Source organism: Lissotriton helveticus, chromosome 11 (genome assembly GCF_964261635.1).
Source record: "Lissotriton helveticus chromosome 11, aLisHel1.1, whole genome shotgun sequence".
In the NCBI taxonomy this organism is placed as follows: Eukaryota; Metazoa; Chordata; class Amphibia; order Caudata; family Salamandridae; genus Lissotriton; species Lissotriton helveticus.
In genome coordinates, this window is record NC_136072.1 from 485,979,517 (window position 1) to 485,999,962 (window position 20,446).

The following is a 20,446-nucleotide window of genomic DNA, read 5'->3' on the forward strand; positions in this document are numbered from 1 at the left end:
CCTCCATAAGGACCCCACCGGAAAGTCACAGGGCAGACTCTGGGGCTGCGTCAGGAGTCCCAAAAGCGTTCCGCCCCACCGCTAGACCGCTCCACAAAACTGCCCTCTCACCAGCTGCTGTATGACACAAAGTCCCCAAGCCCTAGTCCGCACTGCCCTGTCGTCAATGGGGGTCGCCGTCCTCCACTCTCCTCCGCCAACACTCCCGAAGCACACAGCACCCCTTCTCCAGCCTTGGGCGTTCTCCTGACCCTACATTCCGCACCTGGGCCTCCAGCAGCTTTCGCTCCTGGATGACCGCACTGCTCCTCCGCTCACGGCCGCTTCTCCCAACCCCCGCGCCACCAACCTTGTGTCTGTGGGGGCAAGGCAGTCTCCCCTCGCTCCTCTCAGGGGCTCTCCCCGCCGGGACCGCAAGGCAGGGTCTGACCGGGGGGTGCGTCCGGTGCCGATAGCAGACTCTGGGGCCCCAGCCCTGCGGGAATATTCATCCGCAAACCGTCGGGACCCCTTACTGTCCCCTGCCTCCTCCAGACTGCACGACCTCCCGAGGCGCCCCAAGAAACGCCAGGAGGGGGCCCGCACCAGCGTGGGTCCGGGCCGATCCTCCACCCTCGCCCGCTTCTTCAACCCCACAGGCCGCAGCACATAAGTCAATGCAGCCGCGGCCCAGAGGCCGAGTCCCAAAATGGCGGCTCACCTCTCGTGCTCCGCGGGCTGATCTAGGTCGTCCCCCGATGCCTGTGAGCCGCCCAGGCAACAGCTGTCACCGTTCTCCCTCCAGGCCGCCCCGCCCGGCGTCGCTCCGCTGCAGCCGCAGGCCTGCGCCCCCAGGGGTCTCAGGCTACCAGCCCCTGCCGCCTCGGCCTCCGAACCCCACAAGATGGCGGGCCGACTGGTTCGCCGTCACCGCCGGGCGCTTTCTTCTCTCAGCGGGGCCAACAAGGTGTACCTCACCCCGTTTCTCACGGTAAGCTCCAGTGGTCTCCTACTGCTCCCGCTGTGCTCCTGGACCATCGCTCGTTTGGGTGCCGGTCTGCGCACCTCCACCAGCTCGCCGCCCGCCCTTCACTCAGCTTTCCCCGGCCTCCGCTCCAGCTCGGCCGCCGTCACTGGGCGCCAAACTCTGCCACGCCAGTACTCGCCGGCCGAATTCCGTTCCTCAGCCCCTCAGGAACACGGCCCATCAACACCGGGGACCGACCGCTGCTGTGATGGCCGTAGGCCCCTGCTGAAGATCACTGTCGGCGGGAGCTCCGGAAAGGTGCATCCGTTCACACCGCCATTTTGGCCACACCCTCAGATGAGTTTTAAAAGCATCCCAGACATAGTCCAAAGTCGTTGAGCCTATGTTTACAGAAAAATAGTCTAAAGTAGACCATTTAATCACCTTGATTATTTCATTATTTGACAACATTGCCCTTTTCAGCGTCCATCTGGGCCGGAGGCTATACGTCCCAACATATTTAACAAGCATTGGGAATGCAATAGGTCTTGGATTTATTTGAGTTAGAGCTAATGGCATTGTAAATGGCAATGTCTTTTAGCCATGTGTTATGGAGTGTATGCATGTGCTGTGTAGAGGAATTATGTGGGTTGGATTGGAATTGTAGCAATGGTGGCATGCTGCGCTTAAGATGAATATGTTTAAAAGTAAAATGCTTTTCAAAATGGAGAAGCACTCCTTGGCTACTTTGACCACTATTCAGACTTTTGGCTATTTTTGAAGATCTTTAGTAAAGCGTGCAGTAGAGAGCACGTTCGTCCCAACCGTGCCACTACTGAAACATCCTATCTTGAGTGCAACAAAACACTCAACCTCTCTGCACTGTTGCTAGTGTAGTTCTACGCTTTAGAACATTACTCTTAAATTGATTCAATCTCAAAACACAATATAACACTTCACAAGTGATTTCTGCGCATGATTTATATGTTATTATTCACAAAATTATATTTTAAAAAAACATTCCTATTTGTAATATTTCACAACATTACACACATTTGCATGTATTTCAAATTTATACAACAAATGATATAATCATCCAAAGAGATGTCTTCATGCCCGATGCATTTCGAGCTCTGCGAGCTCTTCCTCAGGGGCCTGAAATCTAAACATGTATGAGTGAGTTAATTACCTGGGGTACTCAGTATTCACAACGTTCAAAATATTCACAATGTGCGAATATTAACATAAAAAAGAAGAAAGAGTCTACCCCTTGCCACACCACCGTGTTATAATAAACAACTGTGCCGCTTGTGTAAACTGATTCAGGACGCGGATGTCCAATCAGGAATGCTGGGGCTGTCTCAGGGGCACGGTATTTAATTTAAATTTTTGGAATTGAGGCTGGAACTGAGGCCGGATTTTTCATTAGTTTCAGTCCTTCATCCCATATATGCTGGATTATCGGGATAGCTCCTACTGATTTTTGAGATGACTCTTTAAAATCAAAGAAAACATTCACTTTTTTTTACAGGCATTGTAAGTTCAAATCGATTTGTGGCTTTTTCAATCAGGTCATGGAAACTGGCTATGTCCTCTGGTGGAGAACTCGCTTGAGGTAAGAGAGACGAAGGCGAAGTTGGAACCATATATTGGTCCGATTCATCCCCCACTATGTCACCATGGGGAATCTCTCCTTCTGCTTGCTCTTCATGATCACTCTCCATTAGGTCATTCCCAATAGTGATTATTTTTGGGGTGTCTACTCTTTGCACTGGAGGCGGAGATTGAACCACTGGAGTTTCAGATGCAGTTTGAGGAATACTTGCAGGAACTGAAGCTGGAGCGTTATCTTCCGGGAAACGGCGATAACTGTCCATCATGTGCCTCAAATCAGAGAGTAAGGATAAAGGCACCAACAAAGCCTCTTCCTGAATATTGGGACTCACTTCTTCCTCCTCTTCATAATCATACGCCTGATGGAATAATTCATAACGCTTTGAGCCTTGCACTGGTCGATCTTTAAAAGAAAATTATTCCTGAACTTCCTGAAAGTCATCATCTTTCGAATCCTGACTTTTAATGTGAAGTTGAGAGGAGCTATAGGCTGCTCCATAAGAACCTTCATCCTCCGATTCCTAGCAATCTAGAATTGTGGATGACGGAAGTAGAGAAATTTTAGGAGTTGAAAATTCTGCTTTCTTGCCAGTCAACGGGATGAATCGTTTAATCGAAATGAAGGTTGAAGTTTGTAGTCATTGGAGATCTAAAAACTGTCACAGTCGACGACTTCGTCGTAGTCGACGGGATCACCAACGTGATCGACGTAGATGTTGCCGTCGACGAAGGCCTAACACTCACCGTCGACTGAGTCATCGTAATCGCTGTCGACGACGCAGTAGTTGAGATGGTCGTCGTGGACGAGATAGTCGGCTAGGTCGTCGACGCCTTCGTCGGCGATCTGACAGGAATTTCTTTAGTTTTCGACGGCGGCAATGACAATGGAGTCTTCTTTTCTAAGGTAGACTTGTGAGGAGACTTTTCAAGGCCCCCCATCCGCCTCCCCCTGGTGCCTAAATACATAGTTTGTGCATTTAAACTTACCGCAAACAACAATAGAAATACAAATAGGAGGAAAGAAAAAAAGACCACAAGACCATGCTACGCAGCGAAGTGGAAAGGGTACACCATATGGTGCACAAAAAACATCCTTAACTCGATTTCCACACAGGAAACAGTGCTCGTGTATCTTACACACTTGCTTGACAGGAACATCAACTACTCAAGCCTAAAGGTAAACCGGCAGCAATTGTAGCCTACACCAGGGGAAATTCATGTAAAGGTTTCTTCACAGCACCTGTCATCAAAAGATTCCTTTAGGGCTCCAAGAGGATTGCACCCCCAAAATAGGCTGCAGCCCCGATGTGGAGCTTAAACACAGTCCTAACACAACTAATAACTGGACCATTCAAGCCCATGCACAAAGCTTAGCATCAGATACATCACCATAAAGACTGCCTTCCTAATAGCCATAACATCTCTACGACGAGTAAGTGAACTACAAGCGTTAACGATTGAGGAACCATACATGCAAATCCACATGGACAAAGTTATCCTAAGGACAAACCCTCAATTCCTACCTAAGGTAGTAAGTAAAGCATACAGCTAGCAGTCTTCTTCCTAAAGCTGCAAGCATGACTAGAATGAAGCCTTCATACCCTGGACGTAAGAAGGGCTTTACTACACTATCTACAAGAGCCAAAACCACTCCGTAAAGGCAATCAATTGTTCGTCTCTCACTCAAAGTCCAACAAGGGAGAACCTGTGACAAAGGGGACAATTGCACATTTGATTGTACAGGCAAGTATGTTAGGTATGCCTCTGCAGGAAAAACTCTAAACTCACGGCCAAAAGCCCACTCAAGGAAAAACGGGGCAACTCTGCCTTCATGGCAAACGTGCCTATAGACACCCTATGTGCTGCGTCAACATGGACATCACACATTCATCAAACATTACTACGTGGATATACAGATGACTAAGGAAGCTCTAGTGGGACAAAAGGTACTTCAGTATCAGTTTGCAAAGTCTTCCTCATCTTACCACAACCGCCCCAAATAGGGGGAAACAGCTACATAATCTAATGCACAGCGTGTGAATCCAGAAAAGGATTCATGCTGCAAAACAAAATGGTTACTTACTAGTAGTAGTAGTTTTGCAGCTTGAAGAGATTCCTCGATTCACATACAACCGCCCCCTCGGAGGAGGAATGCGAACAGGTGAGACACAAGATCACTGAAACTAAAGAACTAACCTCTAAAGATGACTGGATTTATGACATACCCTAGAGAAAAAAGAATCACAGATGGCTACCATGCACAGGAACTTCTGGGGCCCTGTCTGACGTCACGCAAGGGATGGACCTAGAACCAAATGGTGGTAGACGACGCCCCAAGCAAGAAAAGACTATTCCGGACCCAACCACTAGATGGAGGAATAATGCACAGCATGTGAATTCAGAAAACTCTTCAAGCTGCAAACCTACTCCTAAGTAACCATTTCGATACAGGTAAATAACTTTTCTTCTCACACCCCTTAGAGCTCATTGCATCACACAAATAGATTTCAAAGAGCTGCCACCTATAAAATAAATGTAATACTTAAACAGTGTACATCGCAAAGAAAATCTACATATTAGAGCATCTATTAACCGTCAGTTTGTTTGCCCTTGGTAATGCAACTGATACTGTATTATTTCCTTTGCATTTATAAAGTTTACGCATTCATTCAGTCATCTGCCACTTACAACGCTTGTAAGTTCACATGCCCTTCTGTAAAACATATCCACATTCTAAATGGATGTGCGTCTCCACAACCAAATTATGATATTTGAATGTAGGGTGTTACGTTGCAGTATTGGGCAGGCTTCCATCAGTTTGTTTTAAAACTGTCTGTGTCACATTCAGGTGTCTCCAATGTTTAATTCCCATAAACTTGCCCATAACCACCCCAACATCCATGCTTTTCATCCTAATGTCCAGCTATTGGTTCGGAAAAATCTTTTATTTATTGCTCTCAAGGTTAGTTTTTTAATTTACGCGGTGTGCTTTCAGTGTGCAGCATGTTGCATTGACAAAAGTGCATGCACCACATCATTATTTACAGATATTGTATTTCTCCTTATTTCAAATGGTCATTTTACGTGTTTCAGTTATCTGGGATAAATTGATGTCTAAAGTACTTTATCCCTATTGCAGGTACAAAAGTCTTTCTTTAACTTGTTTTTTTTTTGCCTGGAAATATTACCCCTTATATCCACAAAATGACAAATGGTGTATCCTTCTATGATGCTGCCTTGTTGGATTTAATTTACGTGTATGAGACCTTTGTATCTCTTGTCAGACTAGAACTGCTCCTAGGCTCCACTACCTGATGTGAGAGAGCGACGTCAAGCTTCGCTTTACACTCTGCTACTTATTCTTTCACGCATGGGTCCAACACAGCACAAAGTAGCTCTTGCCAGTTATGTGTCAAAGCTCATGTGGGTGCGCCCTAAATCTGTCTTGTAAGGAAAACTGCAGGTCTGATTCAATGTAGTTGATTTATCATGGCAGATGTAAACCAGAATCTTAAATGAATTTCATTCTTGTTTACGTTCACATTCATTGATGGGCAATAATAAGCTTCTTTATTTTAAAGATAACTTTGAGGTCTTGCAATGCTTAGTGAAATGGTAATGGAATATCAGTGATTTCCAGATTGTACTCCACAAACACCCTAGAAATACTTAAAACAAATGCGATAAAAATAAAACTCCTACTTTATAGTATTGAAATTACCAATTCTAGTTTATATGCTAGATATGTGCATATTTTGAAAGTTGAGCGTTAATACTCGCATGTTCTCATTTGGCAGTGGTGAATACTTAAAAGCTGTAGTGAATCGTGCTCTAAACCTACCCAGATAAAGGCTCTCAAATATTTTATATTTTTCTTTTCAACAGCAAAGCGCATACTACACACAACCTATGTATGCAGCGCCACCTCATGTAATTCATCATACTACAGTTGTACAACCCAATGGCATGCCTGCAACCATGTACCCTGCGCCCATGCACCCTCAAAGAGGAAACGGGATGACTATGGGAATGGTAGCTGGGACCACAATGGCGATGTCAGCAGGTATTCTGGCAAATTGTTTTGTGCTTGTATTTATCAGAATGAAATATAAGAATGTGCATTCTTTAATACAATTGTATGTATGGAGTTTTTAATATACCTTTACTATAAATGTTAGAAGCTGTTCTTGTTGGTTTACCTTTCCTACTATCCCTAAATATTGGGGTGTCTTGGCTGTTGCAGGAGAGCTTATCAAAAAAATTACTGAGAAATGAAACATCAGTCTTATTTTTCGTGTCAAATACGCCCCCCCTCCCACCCCCTCCACACACACACGCCAGCCCCAAAAATACAGATTTTTCGTCTACACCAGTCCTTTTCTTCAGATGCTTATTCGACCAGAGGTCTCACCCCAAAGTACAGTGAGTTGTGAATCTTTCAAGATTTTCTCCTATGTGATAATTAAGCTGGTAACACTACACTATTCATCAGTGTATCTAAACTCATAGAAAAAGAAGCAGCGCTACTTCTAAGATGTCTTTACCCCATATCCCCAAATATCATTTAATCTATGCTTTAAGGAAAGGCACAAATCTTAATTTCTCCTCCTCCTCCCATCCCACTCACTAATTTTTTGATGCCTGAGGTGCTATCTGAAATGACCTAATATGCAGCCAGCTGGTTTCTGCTGCTTGAAGAGAGCAGAGATCTTACTCCAGGTATATTAATATTATGTAGCAGGGAGTTGGTCTGAGACGGAGCATAGACTTCAGGGTCCTAAACAAATGTCCTTAAGGGAGGAAACATTCAAGCTGGTAATGCTGTGTGAGAGAAAGTGCCCTCTTTCTGCATGGTTGCCCCCACTTTTTGCTGATGTGCTTTGACTGAGTGTGCCCAGGGCTCCTGCCAATCCGGTACCCAGGACCTATGTTCTTTCCCTAAAAACTGGATTGAAGACCAAACCCAATGGGCACTTTTTGGCCACTGGTCAGCCCCTGGTAAATGGTGCCACATGTACCCAGGGCACCGTGACTAGGAAAGAGCTCTAAGGGCTGCCTCACTTATTGTGCCAGCCTTGGAGGCCCTGTAACTTTACACTCAAATACTGCCTTTGCAGGCTGCGTGTTTTGGTGGAGAACAAAGTGAAGAGTCGACATGGCGCACACGGGCGTAGACCAGCCACCCCTCTAGCTGGGTGCACTATACCAGTGGTAGGGTGAAGGTGCATGAGCCCTATACCCCTTCTGTGTCAAAGCCAATTCTTAGACATTGTAACTGCAGTAATGCCATTAGGAGTATATGGTGCTGGGAGTTCTCCGCACATTAAAACCACCCTGATGCCAGTGTGGGATTTAATGGAAAATGCACTCCGAGGGCATCTTAGGGATTGGGGGGGGGGGCTGAAACGATGCACATCCTGGGACGATGTGCCAAGCCTCCTCCCCCCAGGATGGGCATTGTCCACGAAGGGGAAGCTTCAAAGGCTTGCTGCCTTTGTGAGCTTCCCCAGCCAGGCCTGTTGCTGCTTTCAGGAATTGGCAGGAAAAACAAGCGAGAAAGAGAGGTGTGCCCATATTTGCCAACCCCTCAGGTGGGGGAGGCGAGGTGATGCACAACTCCGTCCCTGCCATCTTGCAGATGGGGGGGGAACCAGCAGATGGGGGGGGGGGGGGACCAGCCAACCATAGTGAGGCATATGCACCCCCCCCTTACTGGGGTAGCTTAATAGGGGGTGTACCCACCCCATGGAAGAGACCCATTGGACCCAACCTTTACTTACCTGTAACACCCCTAAATCAAGTATTTAGGGGCACCCCTGAACCTTGCCTTCTCTGACAAGAAACTACAAGAAGAAGAAAAGAAGTACCGAACAGCCATGCCGCAGCTAAGAGGAGGAGGACGCCCACTGACTTGACCCGAGCCCTACCGGCTTGTCCCCACCTCGAACCTGCAGAAGCGAAACTCCGGTGTGTCCTGCAGCCAGCAACCTCAAGAACCCAGAGGACCTGCCCTGCCAGCCAAAGAAAAGACTGTCTCCCGTGAACACCTGATTTGTTCACCCACAGACTCCAGCGAAATCTGAGTCTGCACCACTCGCCCACGGCCCGAGTTTGAGTGGCCCAACACCACGAGGAGGTCTCCCTGGCGATACTGACCCGAGATCAAGTGATCCCTGAACTGCGACCAGGAGCTGGTAAGAAGATCCAACCCTAAAAGGCACCCCTGCACCTAGCCAAAAGGACCTCTCCAACCACCTCCCCTCTTTTCCTCCCAAACAGTCTACACTCATATGACACCTCACAGTCCTCGCCTTTATCCGCACCCATCTCCCCCTAAAGATGTCCTTAATTCCTTTCCTTCGTGGAATGCCAACAAAGGCAACCCTCCCTTCGCCTCTGATACACCAACCCCCTCTCTCAACCTTCCCCCACCTAGAAACCCTATACCCCAACTATCCTCCTGTCCCCCCACCTCTCCCTGCCTTCCACCACCAATTTCACCCCCTCCTTTTGCCATCGAGACACCCAACCTTCCGTGCTCTGCCCTACTCTCTTGAAAATAAGCTAGGCTCTCTTATCACCTCCATCTCCCAGCTTGTAGCTTCCATTTCACTCTTAAGCTCCAAGATTTCCACTTTCCCATTCCCCTCAACTCCTTTGGAAAACTCTCACCTTCCCACGAGATGCACCTCGCCCCCTCACCACATCATACCCAAGCATAACCTGTCGTCTGCAAACATCCTTCACTCACACAAGCCCTTGAATGCCACCCTTCTTCAACTTGCATCTCTGAGTAACCCAACTATCTACACTATTCCGACCATCTCTTCTGTCAGAACCAAGCATCCACCTAAACACTCCCATGCACCCCGTATAAGTACAATATCCCAATCACCCTTCTTAGCCCTAGTGCCCCCGTCACCAAAACAGTCTCGACAGCTGCGATGTCTGCTCCACAACTGCAGATCTGCAATAAAACACAAACTCGAAATCTCTTGATACCATCACCACTCACAATATAGACATGTTCTTCCTAACAGAGACCTGGTTCAACGATACCTCTCACTCTGTTTGATCTTGTATTACCCACAGGCTATTCTATTTTTAGGAATGACAGACCTATCAAAGTTGGTGGAGGTGTTGCAGTCATCTTTAGAAACTCCCTTTAACTTAAGGCTTCTCCCATCAGCGCCTTCCGCACTTTTGAATGTCTCTCTTGAGCTTCAACTACACTACCGCTCACCCCTCCGATTCCATGTCATTTACCGCCCACCTGACAGCAGCCCTTCGTTTATGGAGGAACTCACTGACTTCATCAGCGACCAATACTCTCAAATTGACAATCAGACATTCGTGGGTGACTTCAATCTCCACTGGGACTCTCTGCAAGACTCTTCCGCGAACTTGCTGGCCACCTTCCTCTCTGCAAACTATCTTATCCAACACTGCACAGAATCAACACACTCTAAGGGCTCAATCCTGGACTTTGTTATTTCTAAAGCAGGCATGCTTTCTATCGCTACCCCTATTCACGTAGACTGGTCTGCCCACCTCCTCATTCCATTCTCTCTTCACCTAGCACACTCTATAACTCTTAGCCAACCTAAGAGGGCTACCTCCTGGTTTCGTGACACTAAAAATATTGACAGTTTCCCTCTGTGATTCAGCTTTGCGGTCACTTCCAAAGCTAGACCTGAACCTAGATGTTGACTATCTCACCTCCCAATGCCTCTCAGTCCTTGCAGTCGAAATCTATAACGTCGCTCATCTCCAAAGCAAAAAGAAAAGGCCCATTCCCTCAGCACCTTGGTTCAACAAATCTCTCTATGAAGAAAGGAAGCACCTAAGACTCCTGGAGAAACAATTGAGGCAAGCGCCCTCCACCGATAATTTGGCCACGCTTCGTTCAACAAGATCCAAGTACCATAAGCACATCTTCCTTGGGAAAGCATCACACTTCAGATCCCTCCTTGACTCAGCCAAAAACTATTTGATCTCATCAAGAATACTAACTGCTCTCCCCCAACCTCCAAGTTGGAGGATTCTACAAAGAAAGCTGCGGATTTCGCTGTATTCTTTGACGAAAAAGTGAAATCACTTGTGGATCAGGTCGCTCATCCTACCCCTCCAGAGGAGCGCAAATCACTAACCGTTTGGCAGAACATCGACCCATCTCTGAAGATGTCCTCCTCAAGTGCATCCTCGAAACAAAGCCCTCCAACCATTCTCTTGACCCCATCCCTAGTGCCATTGCCATTGACGTCCATTCCCATTCTCTTCCCTATTGGACCACTCTGGTCAACATCTCCCTCTGTCAAGGCTCCCTTCCAGTTCCCTTCAAAACTGGGCAGGTCACCCCTCTGCTTAAAAAACCCACTGCTGATGCGAATGACCTCAACAACTACCACCCCATCACTAACCTACCCTTTCTTGCAAAGATCACAGAAAGATGTGTTGCAAAACAGCTCTCGTCATATCAAGGACAATGATCTTCTTGACAATTTTCAGTCCGGCTTCATCCAAAACTGCAGCACTGAAACAGCCCTGCTGCAAGTGATTGATGACGCACTGCGGATACTCGATTCGGGGGGGTGTCTTGTCTTTTAATTCTCCTTGACCTTTCTGCAGCCTTTGACACTGTCAATCACAACACCCTCCTCAGCACTCTTCAACAGAGAATGTGCATGGAGGGCACTGTGCTTAAATGGTTTGCTTCCTTCCTCTCCGATACATCCCAAATGATCAAAATAGCGGACAGTCTTTCATCTCCTTTGGCGGTGGGTCAAGGTGTTCCTCAAGGCTCTATACTTGCACCCACATTGTTCAATCTCCATTTGGAACCACTGGGAAATCTCCTAAGTAAATCCGGGGTCCACTATCATCTCTATGCAGACGACACACAAATCTACCTCAAGGTTGCCTCCACTCACGATCTCTCCGTCCTAAGCTCTACTCTGGACTCCATTCAAAACTGGATGTCAACACATCAACTGATTCTGAATCCCTCAAACTGAATTCCTCCTCTCCTCAGTTTCTCCTCCACCGGTTCAATAATGGATGGACCAGATGAATCTACTGAACAATAAACCCATCATTGTCGACAGCGCAAAATCCCTTGGTGTCATACTCGACACAAATCTCAATCTACTCTCCCACATTAATTCAATTGCAAAGTCTGCTCGATACCAACTGCGCCTTCTTTGGGGGATTCATCGCTTCTTCCCGGAGCATGACCTTAAAACCCTGGTCCAATCGCTGGTCCTCTCCAGACTGGACTACTGGAATGCTCTAATTACTGGCCTCCCCAAATCCCACCTGTCCCCCCTTAAGTCTGTTCTCCATTCAGCAGCTCGTTTCATTTATGGGGGCAAAAGAAGCGACCACATCACACCCATGTTATCCACCCTCCGCTGGCTTGCCATCGAGGCTAGATCCATCTACAAGACTGCCTGCATCACCCACAAAGCCTTGCACTCCTCCTCTCCTCGCTACCTGGCGAATAAACTGAAACTCTGGAGGCTCTAGACCATCACGAAATGCGGAAAATCTACTGCTTGAACCTCCCACAAGAAGGAAAGATCGATGGCCCAATCCTTTTCAGGCAACGCAGTGAGAATCTGGAACTCACTTCCGCCTCCGCTCCGGACCACCACCTCCTCCCAGGCCTTTAAAACTGACCTCAAAGTTCTCCTCCTTCAAAGACACTGCCAAAGTTAATTCATGCCCTCTCTATTATCTGAAGGAAGACCTTTTAGTATAGAAAATACTATTCTCCATGACTATGGAAGTGCCTTCCCAGTGTGTTCTTGTGGTTTGAGAGTGCCATTTATTGCAGTACTACCCTTTTACCTGTGTTTGGTACTCTTTTGTAACATGCACAGGTCACTTTTCTCTTGTAACACACTGTTTGCTACCTCTTACATTTTGTTTGCTTTCGATACTTGCACAAGTGCCACCATTGCCTACGTAACGTTTGTTCTTGTGTTTGAGTGTCCTCCATTTATAGCAGTATTATACCTCTACTTGTACTTTGTACGCTTTTTTAACCTGTACACATGTCACTTTTTCCTCCTGTAATGCACCGTTTGCTACCTCTTGTATTTTGTTTGCTCACGATTGTCACTTTTGCCTCATGTAATGTAACGTTTGCTTTTGTAATTTGTTCACTTGTAATGTTCTCATGTATCAGTTCTGTTCCTATTGTGACGCGCTCTGACACCTTCGGGTAAAGTCCGCGCTATATAAAAACTCATAAATAAATAAGACACCCCATGCACTTGGGTGACCCAAACAACTGTGTCTAACAACATTCAGCATCCCAACTTACCTTTTATGGTGGTAAAACCGGAGACTTCCCATTGAAAGTAATGCGGCATCCGACGGCAAACCAGCAACCTACACCCGACCGCCCTAGTGCCCCTGAGGGTGCACCTTTGGTGCTGCTTTGATTTCCCCATTTGCCCTGAGCTAAAGTCCAGGAGCTTTGCTCCCACAACCAAGTCGCCTGCTAGTCAGCAGCCACAAACCTGGAGGCCACTATCCCCCATTGGATAACATTGGGCCTCAGCACTCAGCACCCAGGCTTCCTAGTGCCGCTGAGGGTGTAACAAGAGTGCATCATTGACCCTGGGGGGCCCCCTGAATCTACCCCCAGAACCTCCACTCCCACTACCAAATACTTAGCTTAAAACCGATAACCCTATGTTCGAGGCATATGAGCTGCAGATTGCACACTGTGCATAGATGGCCACCTAGTGTTGGGCCCGGATGTTTGCAGTTTGGTTTTCTTATAGAGAGTCTTTGGAAGTCACGGGATAGGTGATTCCTCCCTTGGGTGATACTGCACATGGGCATCGGCTCCATCCCCAGATTGTTTTTTTCCGCCACTGGCTTGGATGTGGTTCCAGCGCTCCGTGTTGGAACCGATTAACCGTCGACGCGATACTCTACAAGGCGTTTTCCAGTCGACATAACTCTTCGACTCCAAGGACGTCCATTCCGGTCGTCGAATACGGCCTTCGGGCCCAACTAGGCCTCTACTCCAGCTAATGGAAAGGAAGCCATTCAAAAGGTGTCCTCAATCTGGGTCGAAGTTTCCCGACACAGACCTCCACGAGGTCTGGAACCTCTGCCTCTCTCCGGAGCACGAGGCCAAGGACTGTTCAGCCTGTGCCTCTTTCCGTTCCAAAAAGACTACCAGGGACCGGAGAGCCAGGCGAACAATGGCTCAAAGATCTTCGGCTCTGGTTCCGGACGACATCTTCCAAGAAGGCGTCGACGTCCCAGAAGAACACGACGTCGACAGCGAATCTGAGGCAGAAGATTCAGATGTCGAGGACCTGACTCCAGCGCAGCGGGTCTTAAGTAAGATCGCCGACCCCCACACTTCCTCGACACCCACAAAAAAGGCTACGGTCACACCCCCGCCCTCGGGTACTTACTGAGACAATACTTCGACGGCCCCACCTTCGGGATCGGCCAAGAAGTCCATAAGGCCTTCGGGAGACTCTGGCTCGAGTCGACCCCCGCTTGGTGCCGGCACACTATTACCGGCACCGAAAAAACCATATACTACCGCACCGAAGACATCGGCGCCGAAACATCCAGTTCCCTGGGCACCCAAGCCAACTTCGGAGCAACCAAAAGCTTCGGCAACAAAAAAAAAAAACGAAGCCTAAGCACTCATCGGAGCCGAAAAAAGTGTCGGACTCGAAAAAACACCAGGAACCGAAAAAGCCTTCGGATCCGAAAAAGACATCGACTTCCCCCGTGAAAGATAAAAGGTCAATAGAAGCCGTACCGGCGCCGAAACGTCCTTCCACGCCGACAGGCCATACTCCTGAAAGAGACTTGTTTGCTCCAGATCCAAAACAAAGGACTCGCGTTAAAGACCTAAAAACTGGTCGATTGACACTATCAAAGAAACAACCACCAGAGGCGCCTGCACCAGCTCCAGCCCCAAAGAGGAAAAAGGACATGGCTACCTCACCTATGCATGTACCTCACCCAGCTCCTGTACCCACTCCTCCACCCCATATTTCACCACCTCTCCCCCCTGTACCATCTAGCACACATGGGGCTTATCCTCAAGAGCCAGTTTATCCCCCAGACTCGCCAGACCCATGGGTAGATTACAATACACCGGACGTCCCAGACGTCCCACAAGATGATATATACCCGTCTAGGCCTTCACCACCGGAAGACACCATGGGGTTCAACCAGTTACTAATCAGAGTAGCACAATACTCAGATACTCAGATGCAGTAGAGGAAGATTTCCTCCTGGACACATTTGACACTGCACAACGGTCTTCAACAATTTTGCCAATGTTCAAAGGGGTGGTTAAACATGCCCCTGAGGTTTTTAAAGACACTGTCAGGACTAGAGTCATAAACCCAAGAGTGGAGAAGAAGTACAAAGCTGCACCATTTAACCCAGCATACATAAAGGGACCAGTTCCACTCGACTCTAGTCGTATCCAACGCACGAAAGAGGGCTAACTCTCAGACATCCGTAGAAGCTCCCCCACCAGACAAGGAGTCTAAACTCCTTGACGCGTCAGGAAAAAGAACAACCTTACAAGCAGCAAACATGTGGCGCATTGCTAACACGCAAGCCTTACTAGCCAGATACGATAGAGCACACTATGATGCGCTTGAGGACATGATGCAACATCTCCCTGATCAATTTAAGGATAGAGCTAGTGAGCTAATTCAAGAAGGCAAAATTATTACTAACACATCTATCCGCTGCGCACTAGATGCAGCAGACACAGCCTCAAGAGCAGTCAATACTAGCGTCCTGCTGCGCAGGCATGCTTGGCTGCGTATCTCAGGCTTTAAGCCAGAAGTCCAAAGTGCCATACTCAATAGGCCATTCGATGAGCAACACTTATTTGGCCCTGAGTTAGATGTCTCACTCGAAAAAATGAAGAAAGACACGGACACAGCAAAGTCTATGGGAGCACTGCAGTCGCAGGCTCCCAGACGTTATTTTTGTCGCTCCACATATAGAGGGGCGAGCAGAGGGTACTCATCAGATACACCATCCACAGGTTATAAAAGCCCCACTCAGTCTACCTACGGTAAGGGCTATCAAAGGGGAGGTTACTGCGGTAACAACAACAAAGGCAGAGGCAAAAATAACAACTCCTGCTCTGCCTCCACCCCTACCCAATGACTCCCCTCCCCATTCCACTCCTGTCGGGGGAAGGATACAGCAACACCTGTCAGCCTGGGAAGACATCACATCAGACAGGTGGGTGCTTCAAATAATTCAGTCAGGTTACTGTCTAGAACTAACATCTACCCCCCAAACATACCACCCAAACAGCGTCCAATGTCACAAGATCATTTAACGCTGCTCAAACAAGAAGTACTTTCTCTACTGCAGAAAAATGCAATAGAGATAGTTCCAAAACATTCCAAACAAGCATTTGCAATGCAATAGGTCTCGCATTAGGAAGGTTTGAGCAATTGGTATTGTAAATGACAAATATTTTATTTATGTGTTGGTTTTGTAAATAGCGATTTTAATAGCTTTGTCATTTACAATGCCAATAGTTTCAACTTTCGCAAACGTGACACCTATAGAATTTGTAATGCAATCTGTGTTGTATTTACATGACTTAGACATTGTTATTTGTAATAATACATCTGAGGCAGGTGTAGGTGTCTGACCCAGGAGGGGTCCTGGATCATCACCTGTGTCTGACCCTGGAGGGGTTCTGGATCATTGGCACAGGTGAGTGTAGGTGTCTGACCCTGGAGGGGTCACTGGTGAGGGTGTCTGAGGCAGGTGTAGGTGTCTGACCCTGAATCACTGGCACAGGTGTAGGTAGGTGTCTGACCCTGGATTACTGGCACAGGTGTAGGTAGGTGTCTGGCCCTGGAGGGGTCCTGGATCATTGACACAGGTGTAGGTAAGTGTCTGACCCTGGCGGGGTCACTGGCATATGTGTCTGACCCAGGTGTAGGTGTCAGGTACAGGTGGGGATGCTCGGCATGGCAGGATACTGAGGGATCTCACACCGGAGGGGTCCTGGATCATTGACACAGGTGTAGGTGCCTGGTACAAGTGGGGTGCCCGCCTTGAGAAGGATACTGAGGGATCTGACCCTGGAGGGGTCATGGATCATTGGCACAGGTGTAGGTGCCTGACCCAGGTGTAGGTGCCTGACCCAGGTGTAGGTGCCTGACCCAGGTGTAGGTGCCTGACCCAGGTGTAGGTGCCTGACCCAGGTGTAGGTGCCTGACCCAGGTGTAGGTGCCTGACCCAGGTGTAGGTGCCTGACGCAGGTGTAGGTGCCTGACGCAGGTGTAGGTGCCTGACGCAGGTGTAGGTGCCTGACGCAGGTGTAGGTGCCTGACGCAGGTGTAGGTGCCTGACGCAGGTGTAGGTGCCTGACGCAGGTGTAGGTGCCTGACGCAGGTGTAGGTGCCTGACGCAGGTGTAGGTGCCTGACGCAGGAGTAGGTGCCTGACGCAGGAGTAGGTGCACGCCATGAGAAGGATAGTGAGGGATCTGACCCTGGAGGGGTCATGGATCTCTGACGCAGGTGTAGGTGTCTGGTGCAGATGTTGGAGTCTGGCACAGGTGGGTGTTTCTGGCATGGGCAGGATACTGAGGGATCTGACGCTGGAGGGGTCTTGGATCACTGGCACAGGTGTAGGTGTCTGACCCAGGTGTAGCAAACGGTGCATTACAAAAGTGACAATCGTGAGCCAACAAAATACAAGAGGTACCATGCCGTGCACAAGGCCTAATTTGCAAAATGACATTGATTACCAACGTTATTATTATTTCTTACATGATTCTGTCCACTATCAGCATTACAAAATCCACAATCTGACAATACAGTGAAATGCAGCGTGTGTTGTAAAAGCTCACTGGGGCGCGTGCGTTAAGGGGGAAAGTTAGGAATAATTCTCCCTACCACCCATTATGTTGCTATTGTTACTGGGGGACTGGCATGCCTCCAAAAGCATATATTCGGGGCTATGTTCCAGTCTATATTCGGATTAAAAAGGAGTATGTAATAGAAAAATACATCGGTCTGCTTCAAGTTTAAAGCCTGAGTTTGGGTTTTCGTCGGAGTAATTAAGTCAAGTGTATAATAAAGATTTCTATTTTACCATGACCGTGCTACTTGTATAAAAGGCTACTCCGGCAATCAGCAATATTACGGCTTACAGAGTGGAGTGTGACGGTCCGCGCCTGGAAGACTGGCGGTTAGGTGTCCATGACTAACAATGCAAACAGTGCGAGAACTAGAGAGCTGTAAAAATGTGCCTCGCCAACACCACAACAAACAAAAAAAAATAGAAAAAAGAAATCACCGCCGCAGCCCTGCTCCGTGAAAACCGGAAGTCAGGCACTTTTGGCTGAGACGGGGGCGGGTCCTGCAATCCGGCAGGAAGTCCCGCCCGCCGCCGCCGAGGAAGAAGTGAAGCCGGCTGACTGATGGCCTCTCTGCAGCCCGGGGCTCCCATGAGTTGAGGAGAGTCCTGGGGCTGCCAAAGCAAAACAGCCAGAGTGTTGCAGGGCTCCCAGGTGCTGGAGGGAGCCCCGGAAGTGAAGTCCTGCCCCCTGGTGCCGCGACGGGACGAGACTGCCGCAGAGAGGAGCCCGATCCCCAGCAACAGCGCTGCAGAGGAGACACGGAACACGCCAAAAGAGCCCGGTAAGTGGGGGGGGGGGGGGGGGGTGTGCGCGCGTGTTCGAATGTGTCTGTGTGTGTGCGCGTGGGTCTGCGTGTGTGTGTATGCAGTGTGTGTGTGCCTGTGTATGCGTGTGGCTGTGTATGTGTGCATGCGTGAGTGTGGAGTGTGTTTGCGCACGGGAATGAGGCACGAGAGGGGCACGGCGCCGTGCGCGCTCACAAGGTAAAATCTGAGCAAATCTGCGCTCGTGCACCCTCTCGTGTCCACATTCCCAAATACGGGTAATATTAGTTGTCTTGCTGACGCATTCAATGCTTTCGCATTGAATGCTACGTCAGCTCGACCTAAAAAGGACGAATCTCTGAGACCCATTCTAGACCTCAGACCTCTCAACGCTTACATACAATCAGATCACTTCCATATGGTCACGCTGCAGCAAGTCCTCCCACTCCTGTTACAGGACGACTTGCTGGTCACACTAGATCTCAGACTCCTACTTTCACATCCCAATTCATCAGGCGCACAGATTTGTGCTGGAAGGACAGCACTACCAGTTCAAGGTACTCTCATTCGGAGTAACCACAGCACAAAGAGTGTTCACCAAATGTCTAGCAGTGGTCTGGACTGTTCCCATGAGGCACAGGGTCTAGACTGATTTGCATATGGCCATGTCTGAACTGGGGTGGCTTGGTGAGCAAAATAACGATGGATTAAACCCAGATCTGTGACTGGGGGTGAATGTTTTGCCATTGTGCAACAGTCCGTCCATCTTGTGTTTTGCGGTTCACAGTAAATTACACCAAGTCACATCTGCTACCGTCTTACACGCAACAGTACCTAGGAGCTACAATCAATACTCAACTAGCACGAGCTGATCCCTCTCCAGCAAGGCTAACGAGCGTGCAAACGCTCCTAACAAAGTTCAAATCACAGCACTCGCTTCCAGCTTGAGTGTTTATGCAACTCATAGGTATGATGGCATCTTGCATATTCATAGTACCTCACGCAAGGCTGCAAATGCGTCCGCTTCAAGAATGTCTAGCACGTCAATGGAACCATGCTCAGGGTCAGTTAACAGACCTAGTGTTAGACAGTCGGACTCATCGCTCTCTGCAATGGTGGAACACAAAAAACCTATCAAAGGGCCGACTGTTCCTAGAGCCAGTTCCACAAATTACACTAACAGCAGACGCATCGCTCTCCGGCTGGGGAGCCCACTTACTGCATCACACCACGCAGGGAAAGTGGACACCAATGCAAAAACTACTCCACATCAACCATCTAGAGCTATTAGCTGTGTTCCTAGCTCTAAAAGCATTCCAAAGACAAGTGGTAAACAAGGCTGTTTTAGTCCGCACAGACAATGACAGCCATGTATTACGTCAACAAACAGGGAGGGACACACACTCTGCAGCTCTCAACTAGCTCAGCAGATCTGGAGGTGGGCTATACCTCAGAACATCTTTCTAATAGCCCAACACGTGCCGGGGGTTCAGAACACCATGGCAGATCTGTTAATTCGGCAGACCCAACAGATGCACGAATGGGAACTTCACCCACAAGTTCTTCATCCGTTCTTTCAGATGTGGGGTCAACCTCAGATAGACCTCTTCGCCACCCACGACAACGCAAAATGCCCACACTTAACCGCCAGATACGCACACCCATTAGCCAAAGGCAATGCGATATGGATGAACTGGTCAGGACTATTTGCGTACGCTTTTCCTCCTCTACCAATGATTCCTTTACTAGTACGCAAGATGCAGCAACACTCGCTAAAGCTTGTACTAGTAGCTCCAACGTGGGCCAGACAACCGTGGTACACCACACTGCTACAGCTATCTGTGGTACCACACCAAAAACTAAACCTATCTCCACATCTTTTAACCCAGAACCATGGAGAGATCAGGCACCCGGACCCAGCTCAGCTCAACCTTGCGATCTGGCTCCTGAAGTCCTAGAGTTTGGCTATCTTAAACTCCCTCAAGAATGTATGAATATTATCAAGGAGGCAAGGCGTCCCACCACCAGAGCATGTTATGCTGCCAAGTGGAAACGCTTTGCGATATACTGTCAAACCAACAAATTGAATCCATTGGATGTATTCATTCAACACATTATAGGCTACTTACTACATCTTCAAAAGTGTAATTTAGCCTACACATCTATCAGGTTGCACCTATCTGCCATTGCAGCTTACTTACAAAACAGACAGCACCTGTCT

At 48.3% G+C, this 20,446-nt stretch overlaps 1 protein-coding gene across 4 annotated transcripts in view; it reads left to right on the top strand.

Annotated features, from left to right (window-relative positions):
* The window catches only part of FAM168B (family with sequence similarity 168 member B), a 198,212-nt gene that overhangs the window by 99,069 nt on the left and 78,697 nt on the right, over positions 1-20,446 (top strand). For all 4 annotated transcript variants that reach the window (XM_078666086.1, XM_078666084.1, XM_078666087.1 and 1 more), the window contains exon 5: positions 6,446-6,623. In XM_078666086.1, coding sequence (XP_078522212.1) covers positions 6,446-6,623 — 178 coding nt within the window. The remainder of the gene's footprint in view (positions 1-6,445; positions 6,624-20,446) is intronic.